The 13,789-nt window shown below is 31.0% G+C and overlaps 1 protein-coding gene across 1 annotated transcript; it reads right to left on the bottom strand.

Annotated features, from left to right (window-relative positions):
- Positions 1-4,645: 4,645 nt before the first annotated feature.
- Positions 4,646-10,640, bottom strand: LOC108225062 (uncharacterized). Its single transcript, XM_064080385.1, has 6 exons — positions 10,415-10,640; positions 10,278-10,327; positions 9,831-9,904; positions 9,241-9,358; positions 8,002-8,060; positions 4,646-5,200 (listed from the first exon to the last, which is right to left on the bottom strand). Exons 1-6 carry the CDS (start codon positions 10,518-10,520, stop codon positions 5,122-5,124), a joined length of 486 nt encoding a protein of 161 aa, XP_063936455.1. The 5' UTR covers positions 10,521-10,640; the 3' UTR covers positions 4,646-5,121.
- Between the last annotated feature and the right edge of the window lie 3,149 nt (positions 10,641-13,789).

Below are 13,789 nucleotides of genomic sequence, written 5' to 3'. Positions count from 1 at the left end.
TATATATATATATATATATATATATATATATATATATATATATATATATATATATATATATCATGACCCCAAAAATTATATATAATATATATTATTTGAATTTTTTCCCGAATTTCGGGTTTAGATCGGATTTGCATTTCGGGTCGTGTTTCGATACAGAATACCTAATATCCAAATCTAAACTCGCTCAGGTCTCCAAATTCAAATCCAAAAAATCGGGTTAGATAAAATTTTCGGGTCTAAACGGTCGAGTATTCATTCAGATCGAATTTTTCTGCTATCTCCACACGTCACCTCTTTAAACTGTAGGAAACACGCCTATACAATCACTTATTATAAGTTTTAACTTGATTATAACTTCAATTTCATATTTTCATGAGTAATTAACACTTTGCACCCCTTAAGTTTAGGCGCTTTTTTGATTTGGTCTCAAACAATTTTATTTGACAATATGCACCCTAAAGTTTAAAATACGCTCCGATTTGCACCCTTTTGACCATATTCCGTCAAATTGACTGTTAAATTACATTTCAGTAAAATCAGAAAATACAACCGCTCTATTATCAAACCCCGCTTCACTCCCCCTAGATTATTATTTTACCCCTGCCTCTGATAATTTGAACAATCAATTTAACAAAATATGGTCATAGGGATGCAAATCGAAATGCTTTTTAAAATTTAAAGGGCATATTGTCAAAAAAATTGTTTAAGACCAAATCGAAAAAATGCATAAACTTGGGAGGTGCAAAATGTCAATTACTTTAGAAAAACTCTTTTATTCGTTGGTGCTAAGTAAAAGAAAAACCTTGTTCTCTTCCATTGATAGTAACTCCACACTCACTGAATAGCAGTATAGGAATCGTTCCAGTAAACGCATTGATGTTCACGATTCATTTGCTGCTCCATCTTTGCATAATAGTAATTAAATAAACTAAGTTCATACAGTTATTCTTATCTTCTTAGTTGCCGGATATACTGTTGATGTTAACGATTGTTTTGCCCGGAATTTAGCGTACAAAGAGATTAAGCATGATTTATTTGGCGCAAAAAGAACAAGCATAAGTTGGCGGTGATAGATAAACTCTACGCATAAATTACATTTTTTCTGTTATAAAGCACATACTCATTTTGTTATAAGGCATAAATTTTACAGGAGAGTCAGGAGATAGAACAAGATGATTAAGATTTGCCTCGGCTCATTTTCGATTTCAATCTTAAAAATATTTGTTTGTGTGATAAATTAAAAATTCATTTAAAGCTAAAAACAAGTCAGAAATTAACTTAAAATTAGTTTGAGATATTTTTTTTAGTGACTTAAATTTTAAATCTTTTCATGAAAAATTACCCGTAAATCATAATTTACTGACGCGTCACTTTTATTTTTATTATTATATTTTTAATAACTCATAAATCATTAATAAGTCAAAATCACACAAACGAATATTTATACTCCAATGCTCTAAAATACATGCAAAAATCATGTAATTAGCTAAAGAATTATTGTTGTTAATAATGTATTATCAATACTTTTTAATTTGTAGACAAAATTCAAAATAGGTCAAAATGAGTCGATTTTTTTATTGATAGATATTATAACATTTTTATGCTCACAAGTCACATCATTATTTTAAATTTTAAATATTTTCTACAAGAAACTCCGATAATATATTTACAACAAAAGACCCCAACACTGGTGAACATTGTCTTTGTACTTTGTAGGGAAGGCACGTCAACATCATTGTGCATTTCCAGCCATTCATTTTCACATCCGACGAGCCCGGTGATCGTACCCTTATATTGAAAAAAAGTGTGTGTTATTTTATTCGGTTAAGAATCTTAACGTATGGTATTGGTAACGGCCAGGCCGATGCATGCAGCATGTGCAACACAGTTTTTTTGGGAATGTTGAACTAAATCAAATAACATGAGTGCATGAATATACAAATTTGAAATAGTTAAATCGTGAACCATGTTGTAGTATTTAGCAGGAGTTGGGCAACGCAAGGGCAATACGCTTTTACAAAAACGTAAAAATCTTTTCATGCAAGCTTACCAACAAGGCAACAAAGTTATAAGCAACTGTCATCCAGTTTATAACTTAAAATTTAAAAACGTGTAAAATATAATTTTATAATTAATTTTTAAGATTTTTTATTTTTGAATTTATTCAGAAAAATTAAATAACATATATAATATATTTTATAAGAATATTAAAATGTCAAACGGGGAATTTAAAGGGAATGAAGAAGTAATAATTTGTTATGGTGTATTATATTAATTTCGACTACAGTCTCGATGATTTTGATATATATTTGAGCGAAGGAGGAACTACCAATTTTAAATTAATAATTTTATTACAACAAGTTGAACTCAATTGCATATGAAAAATGTACTTATAATATATTAATATTACTGTTTAAAAAGTGAGGAATGTTATGTGTATTAAGCATGGTAATCATGATTTTTAATACTACTATAATGGAATGCCAGTAGGGAGCCTAGAAGGCTAGAAGTCTAGAACAGAGTCCAAAGGTCTAAATTTGTACTAGTGCAGTTAAGATTACACGATTAGGTATGATATAGCTTTCAAAGAATTGATATTTGTTTCTCATTACCTACTCCTCCATCTGCCACAATATGTAAACCAAATACTTCTAATTTGTTTCGATTGGTAAATATAAAAAACTAACCCGGAAGAAGAGAATGCAAAGTTGAACCCCTCTTAAAATTATGTCACAGATGTAATATTATAACAATATGCATAATATTTTAACGTAGAAATCAATTGACATGTATTTTAGTAATAAATTACTCACATCGGAACGAAATGCTATAATGTCATATTAATATATTTATATTAACATGTGCAATGGTAGACACCAACCCACCAGCGTGTCGTCTTGTGCAGGCAATACAAGGTAGTTATACTTGTATGTTTGTCTACTTATTTTATTCAAATTAATTACTTAAAAATAGTTTAAATTAATCAATAATCACATGCAATAAACATATAACATTTAAGATGTTTGTTTTTTCAATAAATATGTAAAATTTATATCATGATTTTTTTATTTTTATCATTCCTTGTATAATTAAATAGATAACAGACACTTAATGTTTTATACTTTCATAAATAAGTAACTATTTTTAAAAATATATATAAATTATATAATTTCTAAGATAAATAATTTATTTTAAAAATCAAATAAATTAAACCGAACCATTATAATTTCCTTGGGCAGCCATTCACTGTAGACTATAGAGTGATCGTTGTTGAGAAGCCTCCTCCTCCTGAAGCTTTTGATTAGTCAAACAAACTATAGGAGTACCACCCATCTCAGTATGCGTGGTTCCCAGTTCCCACTGCTCAATGGAAACAAAACTATTCATGCCAAGAAAAAAAGGTTTGACTACTAGATGTCAGAATATTAGTGCTGATTTTTTAATAATTTGAATCTTGAAGTTTGCATCATTTGGCTTTGCAGGCCACAATTCTAACAATCTAACCTGCCAAGCTTTACGACTCCACAAAGTTATCATACATTTTTTAATTTTTAATTAATATCTGTCTAGGATATGTTCATAGGCACATGTTAAACTTAGAACTTTGATAGGCAGGATCCATCAGAACCAATAAAAATGAGTTAAATTTTATCATAGTCACACACTAAAAAAACCGTTCTGATTATAAGAAGCCGAGACATCGAGATCAGAACATGTAAACACTCCTGTTGTTACCGATAAGTAGGCATCCCATCCCAGTTACTCCACAGAGTAGTAAAAATGTAATATGAGGGCGACAAGAATTAAAAAAGCAAACAAAAAGTACACACTGGCTGAAACTGATATGTAATGTAGCTTTTGTTGATACATGCTTATCAAGTTCGATGGATGATATGGGCAAGTGAGTAGATAAGAGAGCATAGATCGTATTTGTCGGCAGGCTGCAGTAGCCAGTTGCAGTTGGGTGGTCCTGCTCCACCCTAATTATCAGCACTGTGGCCCATGAGGTTGTCAATACCAACAAAAAGTTGCAGTATGGTGCTACTTATTGCGATCCCTATTTAATTGTACTATTCTTGAAAATATAATTTTATAAATTATTTTATTGTTTTTTCTTGTTTTAAATAAATATATAATATTTACATTTATTTTAAAAAAATTCAAAAATAAATTATAAAGTTATATCATATACAAGTCTTGACATCCGTGTCTAATAATAATAAAAATTATACAGGAATTACAAGAAAAAAGTGGTTATTCCAATCTAATATGATACTGGTTGGTTTCACCTCTTCCATACATGTATGATTAACATATCAACCATTTGTCGAATATAGAAAAACCGAATGTAATAATTCAACTTCGTATGATTTACACATCAACCACTTGTCGAATTTAGAAAAACGGAATCAAATGGTTCACCTTCGATGTCGCTGAGAATCGAGCTCACGAGGCCTGTTCTAAATAGGTAGCCTAATGTCCTTAATTACACGTACCTTAGTATCCCCTACCTTGTTGGTTTCTAACTACTTCTCGGCATATCTACTTTCTAGCACTGCACAATATCAAGATTCCAGTGAGAGTGTCCCAGGGCCATGCCCCGACCCACTACTTTTATGTCAAATGAAAACAATGTACCAGATTCCACACCAAATAAAACTTGTAGTAGAATAAGTATTTGAATTTAAACCAAACCGAAGACAGCTATAAGTGGGCATCAAACATATAGGGATTTGATACCAGACAAAAGGCCTTCCATTAGGTCCCATTCCCATATGGCCATATACACATGCAACGTGTATCACAACTCCACCTCTAACATTTAAAGTGAATCGAGCATATTTTTGTCACTTCAAATCACCAGTGCGGTGTCTTGTTCTCTGTCCCATTCTTGTGAATGCATTAGAATCTCCGACAATGATATACGCGGTGGTGGGGGGAGGGGAGAGAGATATTAGTGATTTGAAGTAAGTTTGAGTAAAATAAACATCAGTAAAAGGAAATGGCAAGAACTGGTGTCTTGAAGGATATAAACAATGACTAACAAAGAATCATTCAATAATTCATATTCCGCAATCTAATTGAACTTGCAAGGAGTAGCTACTTCCAGATAATGCTCTAGATTTCCGTGTCACATAGCCGGATCGTTAGCTCAGATATGATTCTACGAGCAAAAGGAATATAGCTTAAGCTGTACCTGGAATGACCAGAATATGGGGTTACACCTTTGAAGTTGAGTAAAAAAAACATTTGATACAAAATCAGATGCACCATGCATAGATCTCTTCCACACTTTTAATGGTAGGTGAAACCAGAAATCTAAGAGCATCTCCAATGGAGCTCTTAAACAAGCTCTTATCCTTAAATTTAAAGAGCAAATCAAAAAATAGGGCTCCAACGGGCTCCTAAAAACTCTTTAAAAATTTAAGAGCCTGTCATCTCTCCTCTCTTTTAAAGAGCATCTAGTAGCTCCTAACTTCTTATTCATGAATATTATATTAATTTTTCTCCCACTTCACATTCAACCTTTCTCTCTCTTTTCACTTTTCTCTCTCATTTGTATGAATAAAATATGAATAAAGAGTAGGTATAAAGAGGAGCATTGGAGTTGGAAGCTTTTTCAATGTCTTAACTCACTAAAAGCCACATATTATATTTTAAAGAGTGATTCAAGAGCATCATTGGAGATGCTCTAAGATCAATTACACAAGGTAGACCAGTACAAAGCATAGTGATTGCATAGTTTTGGATTTGTGATGGATCTAAGCTAAACTCTAAACCAAATAGAAATTCTTGAGCTGGGTTCACTGACGTGTTGCCAATGAATCACACTCAATTATAATTATTACCTAAACATGCTACAAGTTGGCAAATTTAGGAGTTTTTTTCTATTAACATTTCATAGCCCCAGTCAGGAAACCCAACCTACCAATACAAGCATTACTGCCTTACATCAGAACAAACATTGACCGTTTCAGAGGGAAGGGGGTGGATGATAAGCCTTTACCAATATGCTATCCTCGAATCCTCCAAAAATTAGTAACTTTAACCCTGGCTTCCCAAGCATCTCCTAAGATCTCTTTCGCAGCAAAATAAAATTAATCTGTAGGTTCTCAACTGAGTTTTACATAGAAGCTCCATTATATATTATATGTATAGAAATAATGTAAAAATATTAAGGCAATTACTTTTCTTCATAGATGATAGTAATTTAAAGATTGGAATATGGCCAGACATAAAAATTTGAAACATGCAGTTTACAAGCCTATAAACGCCTCCTATATAAATCACAGAAGTTGACTTCAAATGCGGACAGATCCTTGAGCAAAATGTGTTTCTGGCAATCCTACTCTAAAATATTTTTCTGAAGCATATATGATATATCTAAAGCTTTAACAGACATCTCTGATGATGGAAGATTGCTTGGCGAGGCATTTTATTGATTAACAAATCCTGAACCCAGGAGGCAAAGCACTTACATACATAAACAACATCCTCGAATATTTGGGGTCGGAAGACACAATGATATTATTTATCTTTCACTTGTGAGGTACCTGAATAAGTGTTGGGAAACGTGGGTAAAAGCCCCACAATTTTATGTCATTTTGATCATTGTTCTGAGGAGGCCTTGGTTACATGTTCGAGATAAGTTATGTTTGGAGTGTGTTCTCCTCCGCGAGGGCTTTCCAACACATATTTAAGTATTTAAAACGACTAACGGCTGAGATGTGATGATCAAAAATTGGTCCCTCAGAAGTGGAAAACTGGAAAATAAAATGAAAGTTCCACATTGTTTACATAAAGAGTTTATATATAGCCAGATACATTTATAGTGTTCAAATGTGTTTGTAATGTATCGCTCCACCCTCTCATTTTCCGTGTGTGACTGGCAAAAATGAATGGAGTGAAAATTGGGCAGAATAAATAGTAAATACCGGCCAGTTTTGCTAATTTAATATTTTCTCAAATACTAACATTAGATATAATTTTGGATTAATCATTTAGTAAATTACTTTTGACATGTTTGTGTTAATAAGTTTGTATATACATATTATATATAGCCAGACACATTCAGTGTTCATATTTGTTAGTAATGTATTGCTCCATCTCACTTTCCGTGTGATACTGATATAACCCAGTTTTGCCAAAAATATTTTCTCAGATATACCAACACAAATCAATCAGATCAAATTTTGGATTAATTGATTTATTAAAATTGATTTTAACACGGTTTGTGCTAATAAGTTCACATATACATATTATATAGAAATTAGGGTCATTTCTCATTCGATACAGCCACTCGCAGAAATCTCATTTCATTTTTGTCCTCTCTGCACTCCGGGATAGTTCTTGCTGTGTTCTAGTTCGCGGAGGGTCATTGTTCGTCAACAAGTAGATAATCTTTTTGTCCTCCGAAGTGATTTAAATAACAGATACGGTGAGGGAGAAATCGCTTTTGGAAGAAAGTTTCACTGGACTTCAGTTCAATATCCTTTATTTGTATATTTGTTTTTCCATTTGCATAACACTTGCTTCGTCAATTAGTTATATTACACAGATTGTTTCACAATAACTACTATGATCTCAGATGTATACATAACTATTAGAATTGTAATTTCATTAGCACTCGGAAACCAGAACCATAACATCCTACCTGTTCTTTACAATACAGTATGTCTTTTTCCATTCTAGGGGAAGAAGATTGTAAAAAAATTAAGTTAAACAATCTGATCATAAGAAGTTCACTTTTTGTTCCATTACTATGAAGTAAACACCTAATGCAAAGCTTGTTTTTCCTACAATTGAGGCCATCAACTGAGCTTCACTAGTTCTAATATTATAGCCTGAGGTCAATGAATATGGGAGTGTGGACTTGAGGACTAAGCCTAGCACAAAGGGTCAATCATTGTAGGTGACAGCAATGTCTATACTGTTAAAATAAAATAGTTGCACACACTTGAAAAGATAATTGGTAGAAACATTACACAATGAACTCACCAGATAAAAGCACAGATCTCACAAATGATTACTATCAGGGTCAAAACTTTACTATGGATCTGCAAAATGCAAAACAAGATGGAAAGGTTAAGTGCATTACCAAAGAGAAACACAAAGAGAATTATTAAATGCTAAGCTGTGCAGAGAACACTTATTTTGCATCTAAACAAGTGATGAATTAAGGAACATTAATGTGCAGATGAACACCAGTTAAAATAATAGAACCTTATAAACCAAATAAAAATCTTTTCAGATAGGAATCAGCAATCGATCTAACATCAGCTCTCTTGTCATCTTCCGGTTTAAAAGTTGCATGTAATATGTTTTACAGTATGATTGAAGTTACCTCTTAAATATATGTATGATGATGGTCTTTGCTTGTTTTCGAGTTGTTTGTACTTTGTAGGCTATAATGAGACTTAATTATTGGTCAGCTACAGATCAGATGGTAGGAGTTTAGGATACATCATCATCAACACTCTTTTCAAATCATTCGTGTTCCCATACTTTGTGAAAGCAAGAAATTGTTACTCTATCACACCACCCAACTCGTAGTAAATTGTTTAATATATATATAATTAGCCCAAGAACTGCAGTAAACCAAAGAGTGCAACACTGGTTATTTCCTCCTCCAAAATCTTCAAATTTAGAGTCTCCAACTCCGGCTGACAACTGAGTAGCCAGAAAGCAATAGTTGAATATATACTCCCTTCACTCCAAAATAATAGTTGCTTTGACTTTTTGCACATAATTTGAGGTGTAAAAAAAACATATTTCTACATACTATTTTTAATATTTTTTTCCCAAATAATAATATAGATTTTAAACTTTTATTCAGAAAAGAAAATTGGAAAAATGATGTGTAGAAATATGTTTTTTACACCTAAAATTACGCGCAACAAGTCGAAGCGACTATTATTTGAAATGGAGGGAGTAATATGTATTCTTGAATTCCGTGGTCTTTCCTTTGAAGTTAAACTGTTTCAGTATTTTATTGTTGGAAGGCACTGAACATATTGCCCTGCCCGCAATACTTATAATGAGGATTGCAAACCAAAGTAAGCCAGATCTTTCTTCAATAAAGATACAATTTAGTAAATTCATAAACATACCAAAACAGCACATACGAGGAATAAAACTTATAAAAATAGAGCCAGCATATATAGCTGAGGCGTACATGCGAACAGGCTCAAATATCATTTTTATTTGTTGTGCAAATCACAAAATTCAAAAGCTTACCAGAAGAGCACAGATGAGGGCTAAAACAACACACCCAATATAGATAGTTGTGGCGTACATACGAACCGGATCAAACATCATTCTTATTTGTTGTGCAGGTCCAATAAGAAATGCTGTGCTGCCACATAACATACATATTTAGAATTATGTTTACATGTCTCTACTTATGGTTTGATATCATAGAACCTACAATCATTCTACTTAAGTGTTACTCCCTCCGTCCCACTCATTTCTATATAGTTTTTTTTGCATTGCTTGACACACATTTTAAGGCTTCTATAAAATATAGTTCTATAACTTATTTTTTAAAATTATTGTTTATGAATAAAAATTTAAACATTAGATTTGTATTCAGAAAGAAAATAAATTAAAATAAACTCTTTTTTATAAGAGCCTTGATATGTGTGTCGAGCCCTCTGTTCCAAACGTATACAACTCAACGGGGCAAATGGAGTATACCAGAAAATAAGTTTACGAACATAACAACTGCACATACGATGGCAAACCAAGAGTACATAAATACTATAAACATGATAGCAGCACTGAAGCAGTTTCAAATTTGGGGATGAAGAGTAGTGAAAAATACAAACCTTCCAATGGCAATCAAGTTGCCAAATGTAAACAGTAAAGCAAATTTAATAGGATTTGCAAACACGATCAGTGACTGCAAAAGAGACATCAATCATTAGAAAATTAAACCGCGATGAATAGTTCAGAGAGTGCACATAAATTATATAGCACCTAAGATCTCTAAACCAATCATAAGCTAAATACAGCTCCAATTTTACAATATAAAATTCCATTACCAATTCTACCACAACGAAGGTGTTACTATACGGGCTTAGTAGGATCATATATCTTTAACCCTACCCGTTCAGTTGAAATCCCAATTTCGATTTGAGAATAGAACACCCGTACTACATATTTCCACACAAACGCTGAATTCAACAAAAATCATGAACATCAAGTCTACATTATATACAACAATATGAAGAAAAAAACAATAAGAACAGAGGTTATGTAGAAGCAAGTCATACCAAAAGCATAAGGACTAAAGCAGTCAGCATACAGGCAGCGAAGGCGTAGACTCTCTGGTAAATCAAATTAAAACCAGATTGAGATAAATCTAACATGTGATTTCAGTTTTAAAGTAAAGGGTGACACGTGGATGAACTTGCCTGAAGATGAGTGAGTGAACAGAGGTCTTGAGTATCATACAACAATTCATCTTCTTCTTCTTCATCTCCGCCTAGGATTGATTGGTTTAGCTTGTTCCACATTATCAGGGCTTGTATGTTGTAATAATCTTGTTAAGTTTTGTGTGTTTCGGTTTAAGATCGCTGTTCTAGCACTCCAATTGATACCTGGTATTATTTTGTGAAGTCAGGTTGGGAGTTTGAGTTTGGTTTCCGTCCATGTGTTGTTTTTTTTTTTTAGCTTATTGCACTTTGTAACCCTACACTTTGGCCAATTAGCAAATCAGACTCTACACTTTAAAATGTGACACATTGTAACCCTGCACTTTATTTTCTTTTCGGTTTGTAACCCGGACCCACTATTCCGTTAAAAAACCACGTTACCGTTAAGCGATTAAGGGTTAACAGCTGCAATTTCAGTTTATAACCCCCAGTTATACCCGTATCCGCCTGTTATTGATTTCGTATACCTAATCTGAAACCCGTATCCGATCCGAAACGTTTTGTGTATTTTTCGTGTACTTTTCGTGTATATTATATATAAAAATATTAATATAATTTTAATCAATAAATAGTTTTAATATATATTTTCCTATATAATTTTATTAGATATGAATGATATATTTATGCTTGCATACAATTTTCTACAAATTTGTTAACGAATCTCTAATATATATTTACATATATATATATAAATAAATATATATATTTTACACAATTATCTATATAATATATCATCACATATATATAATAAAAATTCTGTACAAATATTTCGTGTATTTCGTGTACCCAAAATGAAAACCCATATCCGACACGAAATTTATCGTGTAATTTCGTGTTCGTGTGCTTTCGTGTTTCGTGCATTAAAAATCAAAACTCATATCCATTTTTTTCGTGTCGTTTCGTTTCGTATTAGCGTGTTACGTGTTAAATTATCAGGCCTACATCAAGTACATGGGTAATAGGGGGTTATAAACTGAAATTGCAGCTGTTAACCCCTTAATCACTTAACGGTAACGTGGTTTTTTAACAGAATAGTGGGTCCGGGTTACAAACCGAAAGAAAAATAAAGTGTAGGGTTACAATGTGTCACGTTTCAAAGTGTGAGGTCTGATTTGCTAATTAGCCAAAATGTAGGGTTACAAAGTGCAATAAGCTCTTTTTTTTTTTACTAATTTCTTATTTCCTTGTGTAAAAGCATGTTTCGGTGGAGAACAAATTACAGTAAGCTCCTAATAAAGTGTCCAAAGTGATTATAAAAAAATAAACGATAAATTTACTGGTTGTAGCATTATTATTAACTAGTGAAAAAAGCCGCGCTTCGCGGCGCCGTGATAAATTTTGATATGAATCAGAATTATAATAGGATAAAAATTATTTTGAGGCATCTTCCCATTAAACATATCACAAATAAAAAATATTATAATTGATATAAAAATTTGTTTAAGTGATCATTCTGTCAAACACAATACTAATAATAAAATTAGTTCGAACCCCCCTCCCGTCAAAGACAATATTAATCCATAATTATTATTTTTATGATAAATTAAATATTATAATTTAGATCAAAATTAGTTTGAGCCGTTCTCTTGTCTAACATAATACTTATAACAAAACATTATAATTTAGATATTAGTTTGAGTCGTTTTATTGTCAAACACAATACTAATAAAAATTATTCTAATTATGACAAAATTAAAGATTATTTTGAATTGTGTAACAAAAAAAAATATATTATAACATAGATAAAAAATTATTTTAGCGACTTTACCGTCAAACATAATACTAATAGAAAATTTATTATTATTTGGATAAAAATTAGTTTGGGCCGCCTCCCGTGCTAATCAAGAACCATTTACATTATCATAAAATCAATATATGATACCTATTTTTTATATATTATTTTATTTGTTAATTATTTTTATTTCTTGATTCCTATTTATTAGTTAAAAATTATTATTCTTTTATAAAAAAAATTTTAGCGACTTTCCTGTCAAACATAATACTAATAGAAAATTTATTATTATTTAGATAAAAATTAGTTTGGGCCGCCTCCCGTGCCCGTCAAACACAATACTAATCAAGACCCATTTACATTATCATAAAATTAATATATGATTCCTATTTTTTATATATTATTTTATTTGTTAATTATTTTTATTTTTTGATGCCTATTTAATAGTTAAAAATCATTATTCTTTTATGGTTCTAATTTTTGTTGCTATCAGTTTTTTTAATGATTATTATCTTTACAATCCTTTATTTTCTATTCGAAATTTAAGAAAATTATAAGACTAAATCGATAATAACAATTGTACGTATTACCTTACAAATCTTAAATATAAATTGTATTTTATCTATGATTTTGTTAGTTTGAATAAATATAATCCTATTTCTATTAGGATTACTAAATAAGAAAATAATTGTCTCATCTTTAGAATTCAATAAGAAATATTAAATAAGAAAAAAATTGTATCATCTTTGGAATTCGATAAGAAAAGAGTTGTATTACTTTTAGAATTCTTGAACCTGATTTTTTGAATTATAACTATATTTTCTCTCCGAAATTTAAGAAAAATTAGAAGACTGAATCGAATAATTCTAGAGACGTCCGCATCCTCCTTTATATATATATATATATATATATATATATATATATTGACTAGCTCCAAAACCCGTGCGAGGCACGTGTATTGTATCTAGTAACTCGATTTGAATATGTAAATTATATTTTAAATTTTTTATGAAATTTAATGTGATCAATATAATTATATCAAAATTGATCATTGATCATTCATGAATATTTTCTAAATAGTTAACCTTAAATTTGTGTGCTACTTTCTGGATATATAAAAAAAATACATCAATTTTACGAATTTTAGTTGTTGGCTCGAACGGCTTGTTTACATATATATTGTATGATTTCCTATTTTGAAATCGAAAAGATGACAAAACTTAATGCGTTTGAAAACACACATTCATTAGTTAAGTGAAAATAATGATAAATCGTGGAGATTAAATTATTAAAAAATTATTTAAACATCCATAATAATTTTGTGCAACTCGTAATTGACGGTATATTACTTATATTTCGATTGAAAGTAAAGTGTGAATTGTTTTTATATACAATTTCACATCTATTGCGATGAGAAGTTATATTCGAATAACTTTCGACATATCAGATACTTCGTACACGATAATTATGATTCTATTAAAGATTGAATTATGAAAAGTATGATAAATAAGTATATTATTGATATATTTTAATAATGGACTTATAAAAAATTACTAATACAATAATGATCTTATAATCTTTATTTTCTGATACACATATAAAAGTAGCACATTAGAGG

Source organism: Daucus carota, chromosome 6 (assembly GCF_001625215.2).
Source record: "Daucus carota subsp. sativus chromosome 6, DH1 v3.0, whole genome shotgun sequence".
In the NCBI taxonomy this organism is placed as follows: domain Eukaryota; kingdom Viridiplantae; phylum Streptophyta; class Magnoliopsida; order Apiales; family Apiaceae; genus Daucus; species Daucus carota.
This window is presented reverse-complemented; position numbering and strand designations above follow the sequence as displayed.